The sequence below is a fragment of the Xiphophorus couchianus genome, chromosome 6, assembly GCF_001444195.1.
Source record: "Xiphophorus couchianus chromosome 6, X_couchianus-1.0, whole genome shotgun sequence".
NCBI lineage: Eukaryota > Metazoa > Chordata > Actinopteri > Cyprinodontiformes > Poeciliidae > Xiphophorus > Xiphophorus couchianus.
In genome coordinates, this window is record NC_040233.1 from 10,940,481 (window position 1) to 10,967,867 (window position 27,387).

Below are 27,387 nucleotides of genomic sequence, written 5' to 3' on the forward strand. Positions count from 1 at the left end.
ATTTTACTCTAGCAGCCTCTTTAAAAATATCATTAATAAAAAGTCTAAAGGAGTTAAGTATCTAAATATGAACAAGAGTCTTATTTTAATGTATCAGAAGGGAACTCCTCTGACATGTAGTTCTATTCTGTTTTCAAGGAATTTATTAAATTGATTCTGTCCTTTCTGTCGCACCATTTGTGATCGCTGGGTTTGGCTTCAGTACGAGTCATTTGCGCTCCACAAAGTCAGCAGCCTGTAGTGTGAGGCGGAGATGCGGGTATGGGAGGGGAGGGGGGCGCGCAACCGGAGCTCACGTTCATTAACGACCACCGATAACCGGGAATCTTCCTCCGGCAGCATCACAGCGACACGCAGCCGGGAAAGATGGTCGCAGTGCAGACGTCCCTGAATTCGTCTCCATCGGCGGAGTGGATCTGTTGTCTGGATAAAAGGTGGGTCATTTAAAAAGAAAGAAAGAAAAAAAAAAAAACAACATTCGACCCACGGCCACCCCGTCGCCTGTCTCATTTATTCATTCATTCATCTGCTTTTGCATGATTAATCGGAACCGGTGACGGATGCGTGTGCAGTGTGACAGCGCGGTGACGGCGTGATGTTCCTCGTTTTCAGCGTTTTGCGTGTTTTCAATGAAAGTAGGACGTAGTGTGTGTGACAGTGCACAAAATCTCGGTTTTGTCTGTGTTCGGTCAAAAAGGCGTTGGTGGCCTGAAGGTTCAGTGGGGTGTTGCTGCACTGTGTGGACTGTGATAGACAAGGTGGGTGAGCGCCACATGGTTTTATCTGTCGGCTGAGACCGATAGTCATATTCAAATTAGAACAGCGAACTGTCCAGCGATTGCCTCAGGATATAGAGGAGAAGAATCACAGCGTTTGAGTTCATTCATTTGTTACACTGGGCATTGTCACATTGCTGCATGCAAAGCTGCCTATTCTGACTGAACAGATTAGCTGATCAGCCAGTTCACACTGTGACCAACTTCAGCAGGAACTAACATTCTATCCTCTTTTTGGGTCCATAAAACTAAAATCTCACTGCGATAAAAACAATGTCTAAAGGAACTGTTATGAAGCAGGAGATCTCACTGATTACTGTCTCTGATGGACAAGCCCCGATCTATAAGACCTGCACCCCACTGCTCACACACCCACGCATACTGCGCACACCTCTCTGACACATTGTCACGTTACCATTGGCAACCTGAAGCTACCATCTTGTCCTCTCATCCACACCTGGAAGGAAACCTGGGGCGTTTTGTAGAGTACTTTTACTGAGCTATGTTTCATCACATTTAGTGGAAATAAGAACCAACATTAACTTTTTCAACATTGACTCTTTTGAGGATAATGAAAGACTGTTTTAGTTTGTGGAATAATTTATCATCATTTAGTGAGAATAAGGCCAGCTTAACCCTTTCACTTCATTTTTAGTCCTCATTCTGTTTTTTTCTAAGGGGTAGAGTGCCCAAATTGTTTTGGGGTGTAGAGGGGGTGAGGGCAGAGGGCACGGCTCTTTAACCCCTAGGGTCGGATAATTGTTTACTCAACACTCTTGGCCATGTGTCATATGTTTACATATTACAAAACAGTGAGAACCGATGATGTATTTGCCTCTTGAAGGAGTTTCAAATGCAGTGAGTCTGCAGTGGTAGGTGGGAGTCACTAATGAATGAACTGATGGACAGGACAGGATTTTATGGTGGCGCACTCAGCACTCTTTTTCCACTCCTCTGGTTCAGTAAATGTCCAGCTCTTACATGTGACTCTGGGTTTGACAGCTTTGAGTTACAGAAACTGTTGATGTGAAGAAATGAGGAGAGTGGAAGGTGGTGATATAAAGACAGAGAAAATTGTTTAATTCAATTTTCCAAAGACATTTATCGAGAGGGAAATATGCTAGCTCAAGGTTGCCCAAGTCCCTCCTTTAAGAGCTACCGTCCTGCAACATTTAGATGCATCCCTTCTCAAACACACCTAAATCAGATTATTGGGCTGTTACATTGCCTCTGAAGGACTAAGACTAAGATAATTTAAAAATGATCAAAATTTTTAAATAACATTGATTTGTTATAGACATGCTGATAAGGGAATTCAACTGCGGCAGGCGTGTGCCGTATAAATTTGCTTTGATTTGTTTGTTGTTGCACTGGGCACATTGTACATGGCCCAATCCAGAAGAACATTTAGATAAAATGTCTGAATGAAGCACCAAAATTGAAAATCTGTACCAAAATATAATCACTAAAAAAATGTAACATGAAATATATTATAGTCTTCTATATGCATCGGCTTATTACTGCTATCTAGATGTAAAATATTGTAAGATGTAAACATTGCCTGTTATTCTGTCTTGCTGTTATTTTAATTATATATCAGAGAAAGAGCTCAAGTGACCTGTATTTTCTGTTGCTGTGCACTGCCAGTAAGTTGGCTGAAAGCTGCTACGCTTTAACCCTGTTTCCAAGAAAAACTATTTCAGCCGTTTGAAAATACCTTTATTGGCCAAAAATATGGACAGTCATGGCTGGAAAATTAATTAATATAATGAATTGTCATATTATTGTTGAATACTGTACAAACAATATAACTCATTTTCCTACCCCTTCTGTTTATTTTCCATCTTTTTGATGTCCCTCAATTTTTCTTTGAGTTTTTCACACACTGTTCTTAAAATTTGCATCTCGGCTCTTACAACATAGAAACACAATAAATATTCAAATATTGCATCCAAGCAGCCCCGTAAGCATATGATTGCAAGTTGCACATGTAAATATTGTGACGACTATTTTGATTTGGTCTGTTTAGAGTTGCTTCTGAAATAGGACACTGACCAACATATTTGACATGTATCGATAATTTTGATGATGGCACTCGTCAAAATGTAATGTTTGTCTCAATTGTTGACTGTATGTTGTTTTTATGACGTAAAGCACTTTGAACTGCTGAAATGTGCTGTCTAAATAAACTTGATCGATTGCAGCGCTACTGTTAAGAAAAGGCTTAATGTATGGGTCTCAATCTATGCGGAGCAGAACGGCAGAGACCTATAATTTCCTATGCTAAACGGTTAAATCTTACTACTAATTTGCAGAATATTTCTTCGATTGCTTAGGTCCATGTATCAACATTTAAATAACAACTAAATCCTGCAGTGATTATAAATCCTGTACTAATCAGTAGAACATAGAATGGAGTAGAAATTATTACTGTTTTTTTTGTTTTAAATAAAAGCAATAAATTTCTTTTATTTTTGTGATAGTACGGTGAAATTAGGTTATAATGAGAATTGTGTGTGTGTGTTGGTTAATAGCTGATGTTTAACAAGTTCCCAGGTTGTACGTGATGTAGATGGATGCTGAAGTAGCTTTATCCGGAAGTGAAAAATCTCTGTTGCACTAATCTAAAACCAGAGAGCACAGGAAAGGCATTTTTTTGGACCTGACGTAGTGAAACCACGATTTATTTATCTGGAAACTGTATTTTTTTTCACCCAAATCCATTTCCCCGAAACAATCTGCAGAACATTGAAAGGTGTCTCTCAGTCTTCTCTTTAGAGGTTGGTTTGTATATGGATGTGCAGGCATGTGTGTGTGTGTGGGTGTGTGTGTGTGTGTGTGCAGCATAATTTGTGGTTGAAAGCTGAGATCTCTGCTGACATTAGCATCAGGCTGGGAAGGGTGAGAAAAGAGACATACTGGAAAAGAGAGGAAGCAAAGATGGAGGGGGGTAGAGTGAAGCAAGGTGAACACCTCTCAGGTCACATTCATTTCAAACTATGAGGTACACACATTTCTCCTGGCAGGCTTGCAGGCAGGGATCTCAGGGCATATTAAAGGACAAAGAATGAATGAGGAGTTAAATGATTGTTGCAGACAGAATTAACAGTTTTGCTGTAGACATGTAGAGCTCTGCAGTCCTACATAGTTAACCTTTCTGTCTCTTCCTGCTGTAATGCGTAGGAGTCCACCTGTCGAAATCATTAACCCAGACTACACTGGGCTATGATGCTCTGTCTGAGCTGTGGGGGCCAGTACGTAGGCAGATGACTGATGATGAGTCAGAGAGTAGAAGCAGAGAGAACATGGAATAGATTCATTTAAGTAGGAGGAGGCTTTTCTGTCAGGTATGGAAAAAAATGAACGAAGCTGCCACATTACTAGGCACACCTGGTCTAGAGCTTGTTTAGACATCTATAGACATCTTCATCTTCAGACATCCACGTACTTCGCCCTTGCACAGCCTCCACACACTCATATAGGGGAAAGCATTGTCTGCAATGCGCCTTCTGGGTGTCTGGCACAATAAACAGTTATAATAGGCAAGCAAATTAGTTTTGTTAGTTAGTATGACAATAATACGTCATTGCTTCAGTCTGCTGATTTTGACATCATAACTGATTAGATGCTACGTCATGTATTTGCTTGGTTTGATATTAAAACTTACCAAAGCCATTGTCTGCTTATTTTGATCTTTTATTGCATCAAACTCTTAAGAAGTTGCAAACCTTGGTGTTCAGTTTCTTTAAATTAGGTGCAGTCACTTGTAGGAAAAAGAAATTATGTTGATTCCATCTGTACAACGATGTGCTGAAGTTCAAATTAAAGTTCAGAATCAAACGGAGAGTAAATTGAAGTTACTTCAATGCACGGTTGTTGGTAATAGATAGAGTGTTTTTGAAACAACTGATTTGCTGGGATTTTTTTTTATTTTTTACAAACATTCATCTCAGACTTATAGAGAATGGTCTGGCAAAGAGAAAGCATCAAATGAATGGTGTCTGTGTAAACATTAATGCCTTGTGATCAGTGATTAAAAGAGAATAATCAGACTGGTTTGAGATGATAGGTAGGCAGCAGTAGAGTGAATAAAACACTTGTTGCAGATTGGCTACAGCAGCAGACGACCATTGGGTAACAGATTGGGAAAAACAGCCCCGTCCAAGTGTTGGACCAAATAACGTCTTGAATCGAGTCCCAAGTTCAGCTGAAACATTCACATGGCAGGGTCAGAATTTGGAGTAAATAAAATTAAAGCATTCATTCATTCTGACTTTTATTGGTGGTGGAGGCTGGTGGTGGCATTTTAATGGCATGGAATATATTTTTTGCAGACAAAACTATGTATTGTTGCTGACCATGTCCACCGCTTTATCATGCACCTGTGATAAGGGGCAGATCAGTATGAACCATAATTTCCAAGGGAGGTTTCGGTTACTTTGGTACATTTATTAAATCAGCTCTGCAGGCCAAAAGGGGTCCAAGCCATTACTAGTGTGGTGTACAAAATAATACAGCTGTTATGTGAGTGGTGGTGACAACAAATCTTTGTCAGTAATGGCAAGAAACAATTTCTTTTGCTGATATAATCACAGAGGCATTTATACTGTTTTGTCTTGCAAGCCATGGTGTGAGGGAAACACACCGGTATAGACAGGCAGAGAAAAATAGATGCTGACTGAAGAAAATTGTAACAGGAGGAAGACAAAAAACAAAACGTGCTGGGGGGGCGAGGGAAGATGTTAGAGCTGAAGAGGGGACAGGCATTCTCTCATCAGTGAATGAAGGAGCTCTTTTAGTGCATTAGCTCTTCTGTATGAGGAATTCACACACACACACACACACACAAGGATGAGTCACTTGCAAAGAAAAAATAAGTGAATGAGCACTTTCTAACTGCAGCATGTTTTCCTGTGAGACGTTTTGGCGCTGTAGTTTTTCTTCAATGCGCCACTGAGCAGAAGGTTTTATCTGTCGGATCATACTTCTGTGTGTTCGCTGCTCACCCTCGTAGATTTCACAAGCAGGAATTGTGGGTGTGCTCAGTGAGATTACAAGTCTATTAGAAAATAGCACCAGAACAAGGACTTACATCAACACCCAGTGGGGGGGCCTGTGCGGAAAGAGATGGCGCATGCAGCCCTCTTCTGCTAATGCTAAGAGCGTAGGCAGAAGAATGGAGCGGTGTGCTTGCACACACACACACGCACTACACACACAAGCTCACAAAATTGCTAGGATAATGTAACAAAAGGACTGTCTTAAGACATAGCACTATTGGGTCAATTAATTATTTAGGTTAAGACTGCTGATCGCTTTCATTAAGCTACAGCTAATCACAGCATGCTGCAAGGCTCAGATAGACTAGCAGCATCCAGGAAGTGGACTTTTATGAGCCCCTCCTCCCCCACTACCACTTATATATTTTGTTACCATACACAATAGTAATAGTATGGTATTGAGTCATTTGAACAATTCTTTTTCAGTGATAAATGACTACAAGGAACCACTTTATTGAATTTTATATACAAGAAATAAGTGCACCAGTTTGTATTTTATGCAAATATAATCCAGAATCAAATTTACACATGCAAACTCAAATGCATAACTAATATTTGGCAAAATGTCTCTTAGCAAGTTACAGAGAAACCACACCTTATGTATACAGTAGACACCAATGTTCAATACGTTTGAGTTTAGAGCAATTCTAACAGCTTCTTGTTTCCCTGCTTCATCCTTTTCATAACCAATTATGATGTGTGTTTAGGATTTTTATGTCGTTAAGTTAGAAGATCTAACCTAATTGTGCCTAAAGTTCAACCATATGCTCACCTTCTGATTTAAGAAGTATATTCAAGAACAACCCAGAGCTCTTCCTACAATGGAAGATGCTGAAGCGCCTCTGTAAAGTGAGTTTAATATGTCATTAGCTAAGAAAGGAGTCCCTGCTCCAAAACTGACACCTTCAAGTATGACTGAACTCCACAGTTGTCCACATGGGAATACCACATACCAATGGGAGAGATGGTAAAAATGAATCAGCCATTTGGCCGCTGTGACAAGAAAAATGTTGGTGTTGTCAAGCTAAGGCTTTCAAATTTAAGAACACAGTACCGACTGTCAAGCATGGTGGTGTCTGCATTGTGCTGTGGGTCTGTTTCTGGTCCATTGTGCTAAGTGGGTGGAATGATGAAGATGCGGATCTGTCCCCAAGTTCTGCGCCTTCATCTGAAATCATCAGCTACATAGGTTTTAACTCATGCCCAATGGTGTTTGAACAGGATTATGATTCCAAAAATCTGATTAACGTGAGTGAGCTTTCCTATTTCTGTTAAGGGACCTTAAACCAAAGTTAACTGGTTGTATGTACAAATAATGAAAACATTTTGCACCAATTTCTTGATTTTATGTTGCATTTTCTGTCCACTATCAGAAAATGGCTAAAATGTATCATAAAATCTCATAATTGCAGTAATCTATTGTAGTGATGAATCTGAGTATGATTCTCACTGGCACTATAGGTCAATGACTGCTGATTGCAGCTGTACTAGGCAATGAATAAACACAGTAATAAGAAAGGTTTGGATATCTTTGTACCTTATTCAAGTAGATAACTTTAAATGTTGATCCTCTTTGCACAGGCCCTCCGAGCGTTCAGGAGAGGATGTGGACATCATACTGACGAGACTGAGAGGAGTCAAAACGTTCCAGAGGTTTCCACCTCCACTCCTGCTCCAGATCTGTACCTGCGCCTTTTATGAATGCCTGGAGAAAGGCATTACATGTATGTACACTAACACCAACTAGCATGCAATAATGTGGGCTGCTGATATGTTTTGTGGCATCTGCACGCCTAATTCTGATATTAGAGTAATTATGCTACATTGTCTTCCCCCAGAGTCCTACAACTCTTTTGTATGATGATGTACTGTGTGTAGAGTAAAATATCCTGATTCCTTCAATATGCAGAAATTTAAGGGAATGGATTCAATTAATTATTACGGAGAGACCTTCAACAGTGGAGTTCTGTTTTATTCTTTATTTTATCAAAACACAAGCCTGCATATCTAGCCAATATTTTCCTTACCAAGCAATGCAAAAAACAGTCATTGATAATGAGTGATCTAAAAGGGACCATCATTAGGAAGTAAGACATTTTTCATTTCTGTTCATAACGAAGTAGACATCTACAAAAGATAACCTCTTTCTATAAACTTTGTACAGTGTCTAAAGCCTTTTTGCAAATAAACTGGCATCAGAACACAATTGTGTACAAAATCTTACAGAAAGAAGATAATACAACTAAAAATGCTTTAAGAAAATATTCAAAATATACGCATCAAATAGCAAAACAATACAAACAAGATCTTTAAAACTCTGTGTAAAAATGTGATGGTTTAGCCAATTAAGCTACATTTTGTTGAACAAATTTGTAGTGCCAAAACAAGCATGGGGAAACAGAGAAATGAAAAGTCACAGTTAAAACACTGATTGCTAATGCTGGTGGACAGTTTAGCTGATCTTGATGAGCAGTCGTCATATGTGGCTGACCTGGCTGGAGGCGATATGCTATTGTCCCTGTCGTGTTATACTGCTGCTGCAGATGCACAGTTGTGGAAAGATTGACATTCATTTGCATGGCTTGATATTTTTTTCTGCTTCTGCCAGCAGCGGCTCTGCTAGCTTTGCAGACTGGTCAGCTTCAAGCAAATGTAAAAACAATTTTATGTTTTATGTCTTTTATTTTTATGTGTGGGGGTCTCACTGGGAAAAGACACCTGCTTTCATGGCAGGATGAAGCCACAATATTCCAGTTTCAACTAAATAAACCTGGAAATTGCTCTATACTGCCATAATAATTCAAATTTTGGGTCTATTTATTTAATCATTTACTGATTTTTTTAGTGTTTAATATATTTATTAGGGTTTTCACATTATATCTAAAAAAAAATCACAATTCAAACAATGAAGAAAAGAACCCAGAAAAAAACCACCCAACAACCAGCATTCCCGTAAATACTGCCCCAATTTCTTTTATTAAAAAACTTTGCTTATTTTGTCAAATACCCTACTCTTAAAAGTGATCTACAACATATTTCTTTGTGTTGAAGAATATTCTTTGTAAACTGCATTATATATATATTTTTTTTATTAAGGACCTGAAACATATCTTCTTATGAATGTTTGAATGAAGTAAATGCGCTGAGGATGTGTTTTATTTTAAACTGGCTGCCTTACATAATTTTTAAATAAACTAGGATATTACTGAAAATACCATTTATTTTAGAAACTTTGTCACTAAGTGAAACATATTACATAGAATAATTACACATAGATGGATGTTTCATTGCCTTTGTTTATGTTACAGTTCATGAATACATGACATTTAAATTTTGTATATCACATCAGACTATTAAAAAACATATTTAACACAGAAATGTGGCTTTTATGAAAAGCATGCCACCGGTTCAAAGGTTATTATTTTTAAAAGGTACTTTTACTCTGACATATATGGGCCTCATCTGAATGCATATTCTAATTTATTGGATATGTCTCTATTGCTGTCTACAGTGTTTCGACAAGGAGACATAGGCACTAGCTGGTATGCTGTTCTGTCTGGCTCCCTGGATGTCAAAGTGTCAGAAACGGCTAATCATCAGGTAAGACCAAGCCTATCAACTGAAGCAGTTCATGTAGTTTGTGCTGTGTTTCCATCATTTAAGCCCCAAGTTATAATTTTATCATTTGGTATCGATATAATCTATTCCGTCTTATTCTCTCGGTATCCATTCAGCTGTAAACGTGTCCTCAGTCTCAGAGAGCCGGTCTTGTCTGACTCCCCTCAATGCTGACATTGTTCTAGTACACTGCTTTGTCCCCGTGGAAATATTCAGAAAGCAAAACTGCCACAGCACAGAAAACATATCCCCAGAGAATTGAGCTTTCTGATGGACTGGATGTCCATTTTGCTTGAAAAACTGTGGAAATAGGGTTCTAGTGTACATGCAGAGGAGAAGAATGGCATGTGGGACAGAGGATTTGTTCCAGTTGAAAGACAGAGATAAGAAGCTCCTGTGGTGCAAATCGTCCTATTCATGCTCGGAGCGCTAAAGTGCTATTGGTGGCCTAGTTTCTGTAGCTATATTTGAAATGTCAGTTTAATTTGGACGACTGAGAAGGTTTATTTAGTTCAATGAAAAATGTTGTCTAAATAAGTAAAAGTAATGACAGATGAGTAAGTGCGCGTGTATTCTTCATCCAGACCTCAGCTATATGCTGTGTTTGTCACTGCTGTGTGTTACAAATGTGTTACATTGAAAAAGTTGACACGACCCTGTTGCAACATCGTAAGTTTTTTTTAATGTTATTTGAAATTCTTTTAAAAAAAATAGTGAAGTGGGAGGTAAGTAAATGGTTTTCAAAAATTTTTACAAACAAAACTCTCAAAAGTGTGGTGTGCCTGTTCTGAGGAAAACACTTTTTACTGAAGTCACATCTTCAAGTCTTGGTATATCTCTGTCGACTTAAGTTTGCACAAATGGAAACAGAAGATTAAATTCAAATTAATTTTTTTTCTATCCAATGGAGGGTTTATAGTAAATTGGACTTTGTAGGGCTTTTTGTATCAGTGGCAGCTCTTTCATAAAGGCCAAATTTGAGGAGTGCACAACTGATAACTGCTTGTCAACAAGCGTTTCCTCCTGAGCAGTAGATCTCAGTAACTCCTCTCAGTTGTCAGTTGTCATGTACCTGTTGGTTGCTTCTCTGAATAACATCTTTTGCTCTGCCTGTTTGATCATATGGTTCCCATTTTAATTGATAGAAAGCCTAAAGAAGGGAGAGTTGTTTTATAACATAACACGTTTTTTTAAGACAATTAGTTGCACCAGATTTTAAATAGGAGTGGGAGAGAAAAACAAGGGATCGAATCAATCAATCAAATTTTGTTTGTATAGCACATTTCAGCAGCAAGGCATTTCAAAGTGCTTTACATCATATCAAACACAGAAACACAATGCAACATAGAATCAACAATTAAAACATGACATTAGGTCAGGTTCCATCAATAAATTTGTAATTGATTACGTTTCAAATACAATCCTAAACAGGTGGGTTTTTAGTCGAGTTTGCATCCATAAAAGGTTTACCTGTTACACTCCTACTATGTTATATGGAACAAAATACCTATTGCTATTTTTATTCCCACTCACGCTCACAGTCACACAGTTTAAAACGATGTAGACAGCATTTTAATGGGTGAACTCATTTGCCTACTGAATATTTTGAAAAAAAAAGTTTAAAACAACTTCTTCAAAAAGCTGCTTTGTGTTGGTGTTACCCAGTAAGCTACACTAAGGTTTTGCAGTTGTAATGTGAGGAAATATGTTTCACCTTCTGTTTGTATTAAATTCTGTATTGTTCTTGCAAAGTTTATAAATAAACCTAAATTAAGCTAGCATAAATTGCTTGTTGCGTGTTAACCACATCTGTCTGTGTGTTCAGGATGCAGTCACGATCTGCACTCTGGGGATTGGGACGGCCTTCGGGGAGTCCATCCTGGACAACACGCCTCGCCACGCTACCATTGTCAGCAGAGAGACCAGCGAGCTTCTCCGGATCGAACAGAGGGAATTCAAAACCTTGTGGGAGGTGAGATGAAGCAGTCAACAGATAATAAAATTAAACAACCCAATCTATAAATGAAGATTTAGGCAGGTAAAACTTTGACGTTTTGGATTTTGTACTTTTTCAAAACAGCTTTCTGTTGCAATTGTCCCCTTGACCACAAGAGGGCTGTCCACCATTATTGCCTCTGCTGTTGCTCCTAATAGATGAACACCTCAGGCAACACAACAATGGGCTATTTTAAGAACAGAGGGAGACAAAGGCATGCATGTACCGCACGTGCTTGTGTTGCTTCTTTATCATAGATTATGTCAATTTATTTGTAATTTACACTTTCCATCATTTAACACAAAGCTACAAGTGAGTGTTATTAATAATATAGACTTAAATACTCCACAGTTACAGTAGGACAACCAAGAAAAAGGGACTAACAACAACATCCTGAGAGGCTTGGTAGATATTTGGAAATAGATTGCTTGATTTCCTTCAGTAATAAATCCAATTGTGATTGTTAAAATAGGTTAGACAGTTTAGCACTGCGAGGCAACAGTATTGTACTGTCAAGACTCAGTTTTTCCTTTATAAAAAGAGAGCATGTATCCGATGATCTTAATTAGACATAATGCAATGTGCAAAGATCCTACGGAGGAAGGAAATGTGTCGTGGTAGTCTTGCTAATGCCTGTCTCTCTGTTGATTTGTTTGAGATTGCTGGCACAAACAAAATTGAGCTTAAACAGAATCGTCTTTATGCTGGATTGCACTTGTAGAGTTGGCTTTGTAGTAGCTGCCTTTGTGAAGGTGTCTCTTGTTGAGGTTACTGACTCCATTCACAAAGTCCCACTCAAGGGAGGTCCTGGCAGCGAGGTGGATCACTTCACTTTGGCTTCACAGTCGTCACCCAGTAACTACTTCAACCTGCTGTCTGCTAAGGACTCAGATCCTGACAAATCCAAAGGTTCTAAAGATTTGTGTCTTGCATATATTATCTTTTTATGTTTGTACATTTTTCTTTTCAGTTTTTGTTTAACTTTGCTAACATAAAATCTGCTGTGTAGTGCATAAAACTCTCAAGTTCCTCAAAATATAATAAAATGAAGAGGTTTCTCTTTGAAAATGACTCATAAAAGGTTGGTTAAGATGACCAGCCTCTTTAATATCTAATATCACCCACAACAAGCACTGTTAATTATTTTTCTCTGCTAGAAAATAATATCCAAAGCTTTGAATTTCTCATATTAGAAAATAATATCCTCATAATTGTTTTAATTTGAATTATATTCACGCAACACTGTTTATGGTTTTTTCCAAACATTGCAAGACAACTTATCATTTTATTTTCTCTTGATTGTTATTTTTGATGGTATATGAAATAACAAAATATATTACTAATAAAAGACACAGAAGTCTTTGTTTATATTATTAAAAAAAATTATCAAACATTTGAGGAGTGTAGATACGTTTGGCTGGCTCTGTATGTAGATTTGCTCGATCTAGAGGGATGTTTGAATGGAAACATCCCTCTAGTAGTTATTTTATTGCATCTGATATGTTTAGTTGTTTGTAATGCTACTACTCTCCCATAAAAAAAGATATTACCTTACATAAGCATACAATAACAGATATACAACAGAAAATTTCTTTTTTTTTTCTGTCTAAATTAATTCCCAAAAAATCTGCATGGATTTTTTTTTAGAACCATTGCAGCTCTTTATCGCCACTGAAAACACATTTATCTCTATCATTAAAAAAAACCCTTCCCAGTTGTATAACTGCATGAATAAAAATTTGATTCACTGAATCGTGGCATCTCCATTTAATGCCGCAGGGACACGTTAGAGTAAGATAAGACAATAATTGGTAATTAAAGCGTGAGTGCTGTCTTTTTGGGCTCGTAGTGTGTTTGCTTGCTCACTAAGTGCACTCTGGGTCCCTATCAGCCGTCTATTTTAGGACAGTAGACACAAAGCAGAGCACGTCGCCTGAGGTTGTTCTCCTTTCAGTCTTATCCAGCTCATAGTACGAGGCGCTTTGAGTTTCATTCGTGCGCTAGCGCGTGTGGGCTCATTTGTGTGCACATGCACTTTGAGCACTAGAAAGCTACAAGATGAATGCAGCCGTGTGTTTGATGGAAGGATGAAAGAAGAGGAAGCGTCGCTTTGCAATTCTATCAGCAAATAAAATTGGGATAAACATTTATATATATATTTACAAATCCAAGTGAAGATACATCTAGGAGCTGCTCCTGATGATTCCCTGGCCCCTTTCTCCCTCCTGTTCTTCCTTCTTTTGTCTCTTTTTACTCCTATGCCCACTTCCCTTCGCCTTCATTGAACTATTTTGCAAGCCTTGTTCTAGTTCGCCCGCCCTACTCTTCCTCCTCCTGCTCCAGCCTCACCCTTTACAACTCCTGTCTCTGCTGAGCTGCTTTCTCGCCACCTACTCCTCCACTGGAGTAGCTCTGTAATACAGACTCGCATCACCCTGGTAACCTGCGAGAGAAAGTGCTCTGGCTCTTGGCTTGATTGCAGCGAGGGAGGGCAGGCGAGAGACAGAGACAGACACTGGGGCAACTGTGTTTGAGGGGAAAAGAGGAAGAGGGAAGTAGAAAGAAAGGAGGAGAGCAGCTTGTTTTGGGCAGGATGCTATCCGGTGGTGTGTGTGTGAATTGTAAAGGAGCAGAGCGCAGCTCGCCGGGGTTTCAGTCCCTTCAGCTTTAGTTTGCTGACTGTTACTCCAGGTGAGTCTCACTCTTTGGCTATAACACTTTAAGGCAAGTCTGTCTTTACTTCATATTTAATTAAAAAAAAAAAAAGCTAATACTATCTCTATGTTTACACTGTTTGTTTTTATCATTGGGATGTAATGTATTGCTCTGTTCTTTTCTGTGATGTAACCGTGTGTATTTTATTTTATTTTTAAATTTGTGGACAGCAAAGGGTTTGTGTCCTTAGGTCAAACAGATGCTCTCTGTTTCCATCTCTGTCAGAATGTGTGTTTGTGGCCATCCCCACAAATCCTGGGTTGCCAGATAATGACCTCCCAGTAAAGCACTCTTACATTCAAGCCTCTGCTACAAAAAGAAATGTTAAAACTTGGCAAAGAAAATCAATCATAATTTAATGTTAACAGATGTAAGAACAGCATCTGTGCTCGCCAAGTAGCTTAACTGTGCTTTAAGTGCAGCTGCTGTGTGTGTAGGGGTGAGTGTGTGTGTGTATTATATAATGTTAGATGTTCTGCATATAAATGATCTTGGTTGTACAAAAGGCTTTGTTTTGAAAGGCTCTTGAGGTTCTGTGTTCAAGTAACATTGTAGGCCTTCAGGAGAGACATGGTGTTAATGAGATTTGATGTTTAATGAATCCCATAATATTCAAAGTCACAAGCTCTAATCTTGTTTTAGTAGTGTAGTAGAACAGGTCTACGTGCCTTTTAAATAAAAACACACACATAAGCACAATTTCCTACTCTAACAGGAACTCCATTAGTCCCTTTTCGTTCCCGTTTGGCTAATTTCTGGAGATGGGGCAATCAATTGGCCAGAATGCTACAATTTTCCCTTGATCAGCTCTGAACGACAATCAGTGGGTCAATCACTTTAAAATCCTTCATTAAATCCATAAATCAGTTCATTAAATACATCAAGACTCTGGTCTGATGTATTCTACATCACTAAACTACATCAAGGTCTGATTTGTTTTCCCAACAGAAGTATCGTCAGAGCCTGGCTGGATTGTTGGCCCCACCTTATGGAGCCATGGAGAGTGGATCCAACAACGACAGTACGTAGAGCCATAAATGATTGAAGCACATTAGTGGCACAGCCATAGGAAGGGTTTTGCTTGGCTTTTCTCAAATCAACTATTCTAAAGATGTTTTTTCTCCTTAGGACTGACAGACAAAGACAATATGAACTCAGACTCTGGACACAAGGCTCATAACAAGGTAAATATTTCCAGTAGTTCCCAGTTTGGCCTTAAAGGGTTTTTAAAAACTGCAAATCAAAGAAAGCTACATTTGTTTTGCCTTCAATTCTTTGTTTGCTGTAGTATTGGTGTGACAAAAAACTGAGAAGCACATATCTTTTGCTGTTATATCTCTCTCTCTACATGTTATCAGGTAGATCATTAACATGGACATTTTTATTAATGCTTCTGTTCATATTTGAGCTTAAAGGTTCTTCATATATCTGAGCAAACTTGCCTCCTATATTCTGCAATCCAGTTGTTGTTTTTTTATGCAAACTTTTATGTGTTGTTGAATGAACCAGAATAGTAAAATTGATTGTCACACTGATGACTCATAGTTTTGATGTTCTGTAGATATGCTAATGCTAGCTAATGCATGCACATCGAAGAAAGATCCCATCTGCCCAATTAACATGCCTTCCTTTGTTGTTTTCAGTAGCAACTCTTTGTGCGTGTGCATGTGTATGCACAGCTCTCTTATATTCCTCTCTGTTTAAGGAACAGGTTCGGTTTTTTAAAATACACCTCTGGTTTTATGGTTATACTATTTCGCTCATGATAATCTAACAGGCAAACGCTCAAATGGCAAGCTCTAATCTCATCAGTTTGATGAAAACAATCTATTTACCTCCCCGGCTTAGATTGAAATTGGAAATGTGGGCTCCTACTCTTCTTGAACACAACAACATTTCCAGAGTTCTTCTGTGGGTCCTGCAGGTTCCCTCAGAGAAGCTGCAGAGAGCAGGGAAGGTGCTACGTAACGCCATCCTGTCCAGAGCGCCACACATGATTCGCGACAGAAAATATCACCTCAAAACATACAGGTGCGTTCTGCAGATTAACCCGTTTGGTTCTAAATGCTTTAGTATGGATCGTCTCTCTCCGGTGTTTGAAGCATGCGATGACACATATGTTGCAGACAATGCTGCGTAGGGACGGAGCTGGTGGACTGGTTAGTGATGCAGAGTGCCTGTGTGCTCACACGCTCCCATGCTGTTGGGATGTGGCAGGCGCTGTTAGAAGAAGGAGTGCTTAATCATGGTAATTTAAACTCACTTCATTTTGTTGCAGCATGCATCTCAGATAGGCTTAGACATGTGAAAAAACATGTTTTTATCCTATAAAGACAACCAAAGAATAGTTGAAAAACAGGAAATATCTAAAAGATCGCAATGATGACTTTATCAATCTCAGTGTAGTTTCCTTAATATAGGAGCCATAAGCTTGACGCTCTCCGTCTTTCCCATTCAGTCCACTTGATGACGAAAACGACAACCAAAAAAAGGACTGGATCCTCTTAATATAGATGAATGGTTTACTTCAGCAATAATAATAAAAACTGTACAAAGGTTACCTTTCCACGAAAAATAAAGAGAAATGACAATTTAAAAGGAAAGAGAGAGTGAGGTCAAAAAACTGTGTGGCTCCACTCCAACTGCCCAACAGACTCTGGTTAGCCACACCCTAAAATCCTTAATTCCAATTAGATATGCAAATTTGCAAGACATTAGTGTTTCCAAATATAGTAAATTACTATGCAATAGATCCAACTAGTTAACATCTTTATCCAAATACACAAATTATAATAAGGAATATGAACATAACTTATCCTAAAGTCTGAATGAACAAAAACTGAATTTAGGCTTCTACACTCAGTATTGTCCAATGTAGTTCCCCTGTTTGTAGCATGTTGCAATTTCCCACAAGTAAAAGTGAAAATCTTTTTTCTTTTTATTAAGTTCAACTATCCAGACATAGTTTTATTTAATTCATGCAACCTTGAGTTTGCATGAGTTCCAATGTGGTTCTATAGTTTGGAAATTAAATGTTAATTAAAAGATAAATATTCTAATCAGAGATTTAAAAACTGACACTATATATTGTGTATTAAACTCAGTGGACCAGGAACTGGGCTTCCACGACAAGTACCTGTTCTATCGATTCCTTGATGACGAGGAGGAGGACACACCGCTGCCCAGTGAAGAAGAGAAGAGAGAGAGTGAGGAAGAGCTGCCGGAGACCATCCTGTTTCTGGCTCAGATCGGCCCAGACGCTCTGCTGCGCATGATCTTAAGGAAGCCGTAAGTAGCCATTTTGCATTATTTAATGCACTGTAAACTTAGTCGAGAGAGGCTGGTGGAACAAGTTTGCTGGAATTCGAGTTTTCAGGAATTTCTAAAGGTAAAATAATCTCTAAAGATTACGTGTGACATTAATTGTACAGATGGGAAGTTGAGGGCATGCAGAAAATCTTCCCTGGTGGGTTTATTCTGACGAAGCCTCTGTGTGTCTGTAGGCCAGGGCAGAGGACAGCAGATGACCTGGAGATCATCTACGATGAGCTGCTTCACATCAAGGCCTTATCTCACCTCTCCAACACTGTGAGTCTGTTGCTTCTCTTTTGGTTTTTCTTTGTGGCATCAAATAACAAGTTCTCATCAGAACAGCCTGACAGTTTTCTTGATCCTTGTAGGGAAGAGTTGAAATTCAAGTCAGTTCATAAAGGTTTCATTTTGTGTTACGTGGTTTGATGAATCAAACAGAAAATTATGGTCGTAATCAAAACACAACGCCACTATTGATATTAATATCATCATGTTCAATGATGATTGATCATAGTCATGACTAGCCTTCCGTTAATATTAGAAGTCTCCATGTGTGGCCATTGTTAAGAAAACATTGATAGCTTTCATTCAACCCTGGCATATAAACAGAGGTGGTATAGATTTACGGTTTTTGTTTTGTTTCTGTATTTTTTGTTTGCAGGTGAAGAGGGAACTGGCAAGCGTTGTGATTTTTGAATCACATGCAAAAGCTGGAACTGTGTGTAAGTTTTATGTTACTAGGGTGTATTGTAAACATGTTGCTCAAAATTGACTTTTACTCAAATTTGTTCCTTTTCTTCTATAGTTTTATTGAATCCTGTACCAGTAATGTAATTAAGTTGGTGTTAAAAGTTAAACTTTATGAATGTTACTGTACCTGTAAGGACAAGTGGAGTATGATCAGTGGACTGATGGACAGAATTATGTAATAGACAAACAAAAAGTTGTTCATATCTGTAAATTGGAATTGAAAGGAGACATAATCTTTCAAAATTTTTCCAAATAAAAATCTGTAAATTCGGTTTAAATTTGTATTCGGCCCATTTTATGCTGAGACCACTGAATAAAATCTGGTGCCACCAATTTTCTTCAAAAATGCCAGCTGTTTGTAGTTCAATCTAATCATAAATACAGCTTTGTCGTGAAGTTTTGTTTGACAACATCAGTGAACAGCATCATGAAGAACAGGGAACACACCAAATAGTTCAGGAGGAAAGTTGAGGAAGGTTCTAAATCAGAGTTTTTTTAAAAATAAAACAACATGCCAAGCTTTGGGCACAACAAACATGTGGTAGAAGGAGGAGGTCTGGTCAGACGACACAAAATTTGCCTTTTGGCCAACATGCAAAACACAATTTGTGTCACAAAGCACTAACGACACAAACGCCATCCCCACAAAGATGGGGAGGGCCGCATCATGCTGTGGGGTTGCTTTTCTTTAGCATGAACAATTCAGCTGTTACTAGAGTCTGTTAGTCTATCAACTAAAATTGCAATACAACATGTTACACTTACCAGTTTGTAGTTTAACAAAATAAAATAATAAAAAATTTGCATTTCCCTACATGACTGAGTAAAGATGATTATATATATATATTTGATATTTGTGTGTGTGTTTTTATTTTTCAGTGTTCAACCAAGGAGAGGAGGGCACCTCTTGGTACATCATTCAGAAGGGCTCTGTAAACGTGGTCATCTATGGCAAGGTGGGTAGGTGTGTCTGGATGCATTCATCCACTAGCTGGACATCAGCTAGTGTGTTTTCACACATGAGCCTTCTTATGGTTTTCCACTTCATCTGAAAGCATTTCATCTGTCTGTAATGGATGAGACTGTAGAAGTGATCATATCTGACCTGAATGCACAAGAGCATTTGGGCTCTTTGGAGACGGGAAACACCGGCAACGCAGTTTGGCAAAAACATCCAGGACCCAGCTTGACTCATCCCAATGACTAACTGACCTGATGGATTGCATGCATAGACAAAAATCCCACCACGCTACTTGTGTGCAAACAAGTGCTGCGGATGCACGCTGCGATCACACATTTACATTTATAATTGGCTCTTTGCAAATGAACAGACAGACTCTGATGATTCATCGCTGCCCTGTTTGTGCTCCTGTCTGGTGTCTCTTCTGGGCTCCGGATGACTCTCAGGTCGCCTTCGTGTCGGAGCTCATTTGTGTCTGACTGCGACCTTCTCTGTGTTCATTTTATGGATGTTTTAGGGAGTGGTGTGCACACTCCATGAGGGGGATGACTTTGGCAAGCTAGCCCTGGTTACAGATTCACCTCGCGCTGCCTCCATCGTCCTGAGAGAGGACAACTGCCACTTCCTCCGTGTGGATAAGGAGGACTTCAACAGGATACTCAGGGTTGGACTTTTTTTATTTTATTTTTTACAGACACCTCAAAACATTTAGTTCCATATTTTAAAATATTCCTGGGAGTTTTTTTGATTAGATATAATAAACATTGTTGCTTAGACTTTGTCTCCCTCCTATGTCGGGTCAGCTGTACTGCACTGCAGAGCCTATATTTACACTGATGCTGTTCTAAATGTATTTTGTAGGATGTGGAAGCCAACACAGTGCGTTTGAAAGAGCATGAACAAGCTGTGCTGGTTTTAGAAAAAAGCCACAGGGTGTCCACGTTGGGAAGCATCAAGTAAGTGATACGTGTGGATCCAAAAATAATGCCCACTATAGTCTTAATTATTTTTAGAGGATGAGATCAGATCAACCCGATTCTGGCAACTACTTCCACAGTGGATCATGTGTGACTTTCAGCATGGAGTAAACATTTACTCACATACGTCTGTTTGAAGCCATAAATACACTGCAGTTCAACAGTTAAGAATCAGAGTCAAATTGTCCAAATTGAGAAGATGAAAACCCACAGACCTATTATGTTTGTTTTATTTACCTGTATTGTGTAATTACCCTAATTGTTGGAGCATGCAGAGTGCTTAACAAGTCTTGTAATCAAAATGTAAATAAATACAAATTTAATGCAGAAATGTAATTCAATTGTTGACGTTGAATTGCCTTGTTGCTGAAATGTGCTGTACAAATAAGATTTGATTTGATTTTGAGTTTAATCATAAATGTTATGTATTATTTTACAATTGATTATTTAACCTCTGGTTTATGTTAATAAAAAAATCCCCAAAATAGACAACATGACACTTTCTCTGTCATTTTTCAGTGCTTGTTAAATTTCTAATTTTTTGCAGATACACTGTGATATCAGGAACACCAGAGAAGATTCTTGAGCACTTCCTGGAGACTATGAGACTGGACATTCATCACAACGAACCAGGTAACGGTAGAGAAAAATAAATACAAAATACAGGAGGTTTGTCAACTTTTCATTGATTGAAAAGATGCTCTAAAAATGTAGAACTGAAAATTTAACAGATGACCCCACTATGAAACATTTCAAAGTACAATTAGAAATAAAAAGTTTAAAGCAATCGGTAACTGCAAGCAGGCACACTCGGTTATAAATCAGAAACAGCTTAGGGAGGAGGCTAGAGACTGTATAAAAATATGTATAAATATCAAATAAGAAGAAAAAAAATGAAACAAACAAAACCCAAAGCTGAAAACAAATAATTGTCCTAACCATCAAAAATACTGAGAACAGCAGTAATGTCTTTTGGTTTGTGCTCTTGTGTTCAAAATTTTTTGTTTTTCTAGTAAAATATAATTACAACGCTACAATGAAGATGATTGGTCTAAAGTAGTTGCTGTGGAGATTAATCAATCAGATGTTAACAACAGTTTTTCAGTGCTGGTGAAAGAACTGCAGCACAGAAACCTTGATGACGGCACATTTTAATTAATGAATTTCTAATTTAAATATTTAATATTAAACTTTCACTGTTGACTAAATGATTTCTTGATGGACTGAATGATCTGTTTAATGGATTATAGACCTTTTGGGCCTTTGTACATCTATCTAGTAGGAAGGATCTTTACAGTTAGCTCCATCTCCATTACCTTTTGAAACTCTTTTCTTTTGTGTGTTGTGCTTCGCTATGCTCTTCTTCTCCGTCCCCTGACTCTGTTCTGTCTGTTGTTTCTCTTACCTTTTAGACCCAGCGGTGGATGATTTTGTTCTCATGCACTGTGTCTTCATGCCAAACAGCCAGCTATGCCCTCTACTAATGGCACAATATCCTTTTTATGTTGCTCTTCAAACTTTTCATGTGTTAGGGTTAGTGTGATGTCCTATGAATGAAATGCATGCAAAACAGTTTGCATTGTATTAACTCTTATACTGATGTCATCGATTTGGTTGTGACATTTACCCTTATTGGCTCTCGTCAGTAACACACAGGCAACCAGAGGCTTTGTTGTTTCTGAATTGTATGAAATCCCTATATTTTACCAGAATCAAATCAAAGGTCCTGGTTTTTCTTTTTTTTTTTTTTTAAATGCCCGTAATACATATTCTGTTGACGTAGCTTTAATTAATGCATGCAATAACTCATAAGTGAAGTCTTGACTGTAAGAAAAATAACTTGAATTCAGATTGATTCTGTATCAATTCAACCTAAAAAATCTGATATAAAATCAACACCTTAGATAAAATAAAAGCTTTTAAGTTCAGTACGGCATCGGATGTGTATCACTTCTTACTTGTTGTTTTCCTTAAACCCTGGGTGAACCTACCATGTGGTCTCTCCACCGGGCTCTGAACAGGAGAGGCTGGAGTACACACTCAACAATAAAAGGAGGGCCCTCATTCTGACCCTGCGCTGGGCGAACACACACACCTACCTGCTACAGGAGGAGCCTGCTGCAATCTCTTTCCTGGAGGTTAATATAGCATGATTTTTTTTTTTTTTTAATGAAGCCAGGTACTAGGCTGCCTCTGGAGCTCTGCACGGTCTGACTTGTTGTTCCCTGAAGGAGCTGTATGGAAGTGTGTCCAATGATTCTCGGACACTGAGAGGTCTCAAAGACTTGGTGCCTGACCTGGAGAAAGTGGTGAAGTTACAGTATGCATCAGCTTCTCAATTTAAATCATTAAGTGTGATTTCTCTAAGCTTGAAGTCAAATTTGTTGGTTTTCTTTGCAGCTCAGAGGAAGTCAAATCAACTAAAAAGGTTTGCAAAAAGCAGCGATGAGTATTACTGTTCACTGTTTGTGCTATGCTTATGCCAACTGTATCGCAGTAATGTGGGTAATGTCATGTGATTCAACAGAAGACCCTGATTCGACAGTTCAGCAATGGGGAGGAACGGCTGCAGAAGAAACAGCCAATTAGGAATCAAGATGACAGTAAGTCGCCCTGTAATCATTTGACACAGACAGCTTCTTAGTAGATCGCTATGAAATGTACTGGCTAGAAAAATGCGTCATAATTCAAATTCAATAAATATTCAGTGATGAGACTGTTTTTTTCACATCTAAATGTGAGGCGGTGATAAGTAGAGACAGCAAAAATAAGACCTGGTCTCAGACGTTCAAGCAGAATTGCCTTTGGAATTTTAAAAAATACATTTCAGGCCACTTTCATTTTGGTAAACTAACTTTGTGCTGAAAAGTGCTACAAAAACCATCAGTAATGCAGAAATTTATGTCAAGGCTTGTTGACCATTGCTTCCAGGAAATATTGGCCAGCGTGACAACTGAATAAATATCTTACAGGATTTATTCATATGTCTACAAGTTTTAAAAGCTAAATCTGACATCGCAGTTTAGAAGCTAGCTAACTCTTACCCTGCCTTGGTCCTTCAATTATCTTTCTACCTGTCTGAAGTCCTCTTGAAGGTCTACTGCAGTGACCACACCTACACTACTATCAGGATTCCAGTGGTGGCGTCCGGGAAGGAGGTCATCAGCGCTGTGTCGGACAAACTTGGCACCACTGAGGAGCTGCTGCTGGTCCACCTCAGCTCTGCTGGCGGTGAGAAAACAGAACATAGAGCATCTAGAAATTTATTTGAATACAGCAGCATTGATATAATATGAGTTTCCACCCCATTGTCTGTGACAGAAAAGCAGATGTTGAAACCTAATGACGTGTCAGTGTTTTCTACGTTGAGCATAAACGGTCGTCTGTTTGCCTGTCCTCGAGAGCAGCTCGGCAGTCTGGTGAGCGACTAATGTGGCTCAATCTTGTCTCAGCCGTGCCCGCGAATTTATAAAGACACAAACGTGTTCCTGTTTGTGTCAGGCTCCTCTTCCGGACCAGGAAGGCCCGTCTGCTGGGTCCATGTCAACCTTTGAGTTGATGAGCTCCAAGGACTTGGCCTATCAGATGACCATGTTCGACTGGGAGCTGTTCAGCTGCGTTCATGAGGTATTGTGTACTGAAAATCTTGTGTTTCTCGGTAAGATGAAGAAGACATAAAACAGGTTTCATGACTGTAATGTATGTCTGTGTGTTTTTTCTGTGCTTTCCCTCAGCATGAGCTGCTCTACCACACGTTTGGACGCCATAGCTTCAGAAGAACCACAGCTAATCTGGACTTGTTCCTGAGGAGATTCAACCAGGTTCAGCTGTGGGTGGTCACTGAGGTCTGCCTCTGCACTCAGCTCAGCAAGAGAGTGCAGCTTCTTAAGAAATTCATCAAGATAGCTGCACAGTGAGTACATTTAGTGAATGTAAAAGACAGTAGCAGATATCAACAAAAAATGTAGGCTTTTATTACACGTATTCCCTTTGTTGTCTGTAGCTGTCGAGAATTTAAGAACCTCAATTCATTCTTTGCCATCATTATGGGGATGAGCAACCCTGCTGTCAGCAGGCTGAGCCAGACATGGGAGGTAAAGCTTTCAGCAAAACCAACTAATCCACGAGTTAATCTACTGTAAACCTAATCTACATAAGAACTGTAGAAAAATCTCCTGTCATATAGATTCTGTTGTGTTTTTTTTCTGTCTTTGACAGAAACTCCCCACCAAGTTTAAGAAGTTTTATGCTGAGTTTGAGAGCATGATGGTGAGCTTTGACTGAAAATGCTATTGTTTGCTACTGCTATGATTTGACCAATCATTGATAAGCAATGGAAGTGTTAGATTTAACATATTTGCATTTCTAATGCATTTTTAAGGTATGTCATTTTTTTATTGTTGCTTTGTTTGATTGGAAAATATTAAATTGGCTAAGGGATGCCAGGTGCACCTTTAATTGTACTACTTATGATTTTGTTAAACACAATTATTCCTTAAATAAATATCCTCATGCTATTTGAATAAACAATAATTTTTCCACATCTTTACCAGGGGTTGCCAGTAATTGAGGCTGGCACATTAAATGCTTGAAAGCCAAAGAACAAATTAAACATTGTATATACTCTCCACGTTTCAGTGTATTTTCTATTTTATTTAGAGAATTGACCTTTATGGTTTTTAGAAATTAACCTCACTTCTCTGTTTTACAACAGGACCCGTCGAGAAACCACCGATCTTACAGACTTACTGTTACCAAGCTGGAGCCACCAATCATCCCCTTCATGCCGCTGCTTCTCAAAGGTGTGATTCCAAGCCACTGTGTCGTCTATGATATAGTTAAAAAAAATAGACAAACACAGATTCAGCTAGTATTTTAAACAAGGAAAACGTCAAGACACAAATTGTCTTCGAAGAACTCCAGTTTTCCCTTTATGTGCTCCAAATATGCAACATGTTGCTCTTCTTGTTGCTAATAGATGATCTTTGCTGCCTTCTTTACAGATATGACTTTTACACATGAGGGCAACAAGACTTTTATTGACAATATGGTCAATTTTGAGAAAATGGTGAGTTCCTTTGATATTTAAAAGTCAGATAAATATTTTTCTGACTGCATCAAAGTTCCTTCTGTTCAGACATAATAATCTAACACACTGGTATCGTTTCATCAGCGTATTATAGCAAACACAATTCGACAAGTGAGACACTGTCGAAGCCAACCATTCAGTAAGTTTGTACATTATTAAACAGCAGTACTATTGGTACTTTGCTCCCTTTTTTCACATATTGTCACATTGCAACAACCAAATTTCAGTTTTTGGGACGCTAGTGGGGGTGGGGAACAGATCATGAACATATAGCCTTACGTGCATAGGATAATATATTTTGTTACTTCTGAATGCAAATTGCTTTATTAGAGCGTCAGAGTAAATAATGGTAATGCATGCTGCACAAGCTCTATGCAGCTTGAGCTCTTTATAGGGACATCTCATAAAATCCCTATAAATACATTAAAGTTTGTGGTTGCAACGTGACAAATGTGAAAGACGTGGAAGGAGCGTGAATACTTTAAGCAAGGCTGCAGTACCAAATGTTTCTCTGTGCTCCGTCAGATCCCGACATATGCCAGCCAAACAAGAATCAGGCGGAGGTGCGGGGCTACGTTAGGAAACTCTGTGTGATCGACAACCAGAGGGCTCTAACGCAGCTCTCCTACAGGCTGGAGCCCCGGCGGACATGAGCCGCAAACCCTCCACCGCCAACGCCTTCGCTCCGTGACATTAGCATAAAGTACACAAACGCATCACCTGTTTGACACAACTCAACAAGTGGACTTGTAGTAGCAAATCACAGCAGTGATTCCTAGAACTATGATGGGCTACCGTGGCTCAAGGACTCATACTGTGCCGTAAAACGCCTCCTGCTGCTGGACTGAAGGAAACCGTTTCAGCTGCTCTCCCGTTGCTCTGTCTTAAACCCTTGACCGGTTGTTTATATCGTGCCAGTTAGTACTGTTTTACAGACCTGCTAGATAGATCTGTGGTGTATAGAACGTGAATCAAATATCCTGCATGGTTGAACTTCATAGGCTTTGTGTTCTATACAGTGGACTTCTATCAGAGTGTCCTGTATTGTTGTGTTAAACCCAGAGGAAGCAGAGTTTACAATGAAAGACTACCTGCCTGTTGAACCAACTTCCCACTTACCGATGTTAGTGTTTTAGACTTTTAAAAAAATATCCTAATATATACAGACATCTGAAAGTACATATTTCCCTAATAATCTAAATTATTCTAATCAAAGTATTTAAAATCTGTAGGATTATACATGTCATATTTAAAATGATTTAACAGAGTAGTAGTTTGATCAGAGCCCTGAAGGTGTCACAAAATGTTTAAAAGGGACACTAAAGTATTACATTTTAAGTCAAAGAGATAAGAAGCAGTATCTCTTGGAAAATGCAATTGCCCGATTGGATCTATAAATCTGTTGTGATTTTTAGTTGACCTTTTAAAGGGAACCCCAGTCTTATTAGTCAGTCTGTTCAGTCTGTGTGGTTTTACTTTTGTACTTGTACATTCGGAGTGCGTGCCGTCCCATTTTTTGTTTGATCTCAGGATCTTTTGCTGTGATGATGTGTTGAGAAATTCTGTAGCTTTTTCCCAAAAAAGCTGCCTGTAAGATGTATTGTATGTGTAGTCTGCTTTGTAAATAAAAAACATTGCAAATTTATCAGTGTTGATGACTTGATAATACTGCAATTTGTACCATGTAAACAGGATCTAGCTTGTGTAAGCTACAAATTATATCTAACGTGAGCTGATTGAGTTTATAGAAAAGTCTGGCTTGTAGAATCTGGTGCCGCGTCTGAGTAGGTTTATTGTGTTTGCCCTCAAAAAACTGGAAGGAAATGACCATTGAAACTACAAATCCAGACTTCATCACTGAGAACATGGGCAGATGTACTCGCCATTCAATTGTGGTTCTTATCTGGATCAGTTGGTTTAAAACTGCTTAATGCGGGATTGTCCATAGTTAGGGATACATCCTGTAAGAGGATTTTGGAAATTGTTTAAAGTCAACTGCTGATCGCTGACTAATGGACAGAAAAATAAATCCCTACAAACTGCTGCGATACACATTGTGAGCTCCTGAAGCTGTCTCTCCCTTAAACATAGTTGAAAGGAATAATGAGACATTTTAAATTTACTGTCCATTTA

The 27,387-nt window shown here is 38.7% G+C and overlaps 1 protein-coding gene across 2 annotated transcripts; it reads left to right on the forward strand.

Moving 5' to 3' along the window:
- Positions 1–248: 248 nt before the first annotated feature.
- Positions 249–26,899, forward strand: LOC114146798 (rap guanine nucleotide exchange factor 4-like). Of its 2 annotated transcripts, XM_028021166.1 has the most exons (30): positions 249–434; positions 7,418–7,560; positions 9,348–9,436; positions 11,280–11,426; positions 15,114–15,186; positions 15,294–15,349; positions 16,090–16,196; positions 16,292–16,413; positions 17,270–17,453; positions 17,669–17,753; positions 18,139–18,199; positions 19,107–19,183; positions 19,706–19,852; positions 20,050–20,144; positions 20,713–20,798; positions 21,578–21,656; positions 22,153–22,303; positions 22,397–22,485; positions 22,566–22,593; positions 22,693–22,768; positions 23,250–23,396; positions 23,487–23,584; positions 23,667–23,792; positions 23,900–24,078; positions 24,169–24,259; positions 24,384–24,434; positions 24,880–24,967; positions 25,169–25,233; positions 25,339–25,393; positions 25,780–26,899. In XM_028021166.1, the coding sequence occupies exons 1-30, from the start codon at positions 367–369 to the stop codon at positions 25,905–25,907; spliced, it is 2,991 nt and encodes a 996-aa protein (XP_027876967.1). In that variant the 5' UTR covers positions 249–366; the 3' UTR covers positions 25,908–26,899. The 2 variants fall into 2 exon arrangements, with proteins under 2 accessions (XP_027876967.1, XP_027876968.1); XM_028021167.1 differs by lacking the exons at positions 249–434; positions 7,418–7,560; positions 9,348–9,436; positions 11,280–11,426 and adding an exon at positions 13,876–14,141.
- The last annotated feature ends 488 nt before the right edge of the window (positions 26,900–27,387 follow it).

Coding starts and splice junctions, on each gene's coding strand:
- LOC114146798 (XM_028021166.1), top strand. CDS start 367: ATGGTCGCAGTGCAGACGTCCCTGAATTCGTCTCCATCGGCGGAGTGG. Junction 17,454..17,668: donor CGCATGATCTTAAGGAAGCC/GTAAGTAGCCAT, acceptor GTGTGTCTGTAG/GCCAGGGCAGAGGACAGCAG. Junction 24,260..24,383: donor GGCTGAGCCAGACATGGGAG/GTAAAGCTTTCA, acceptor TGTCTTTGACAG/AAACTCCCCACCAAGTTTAA.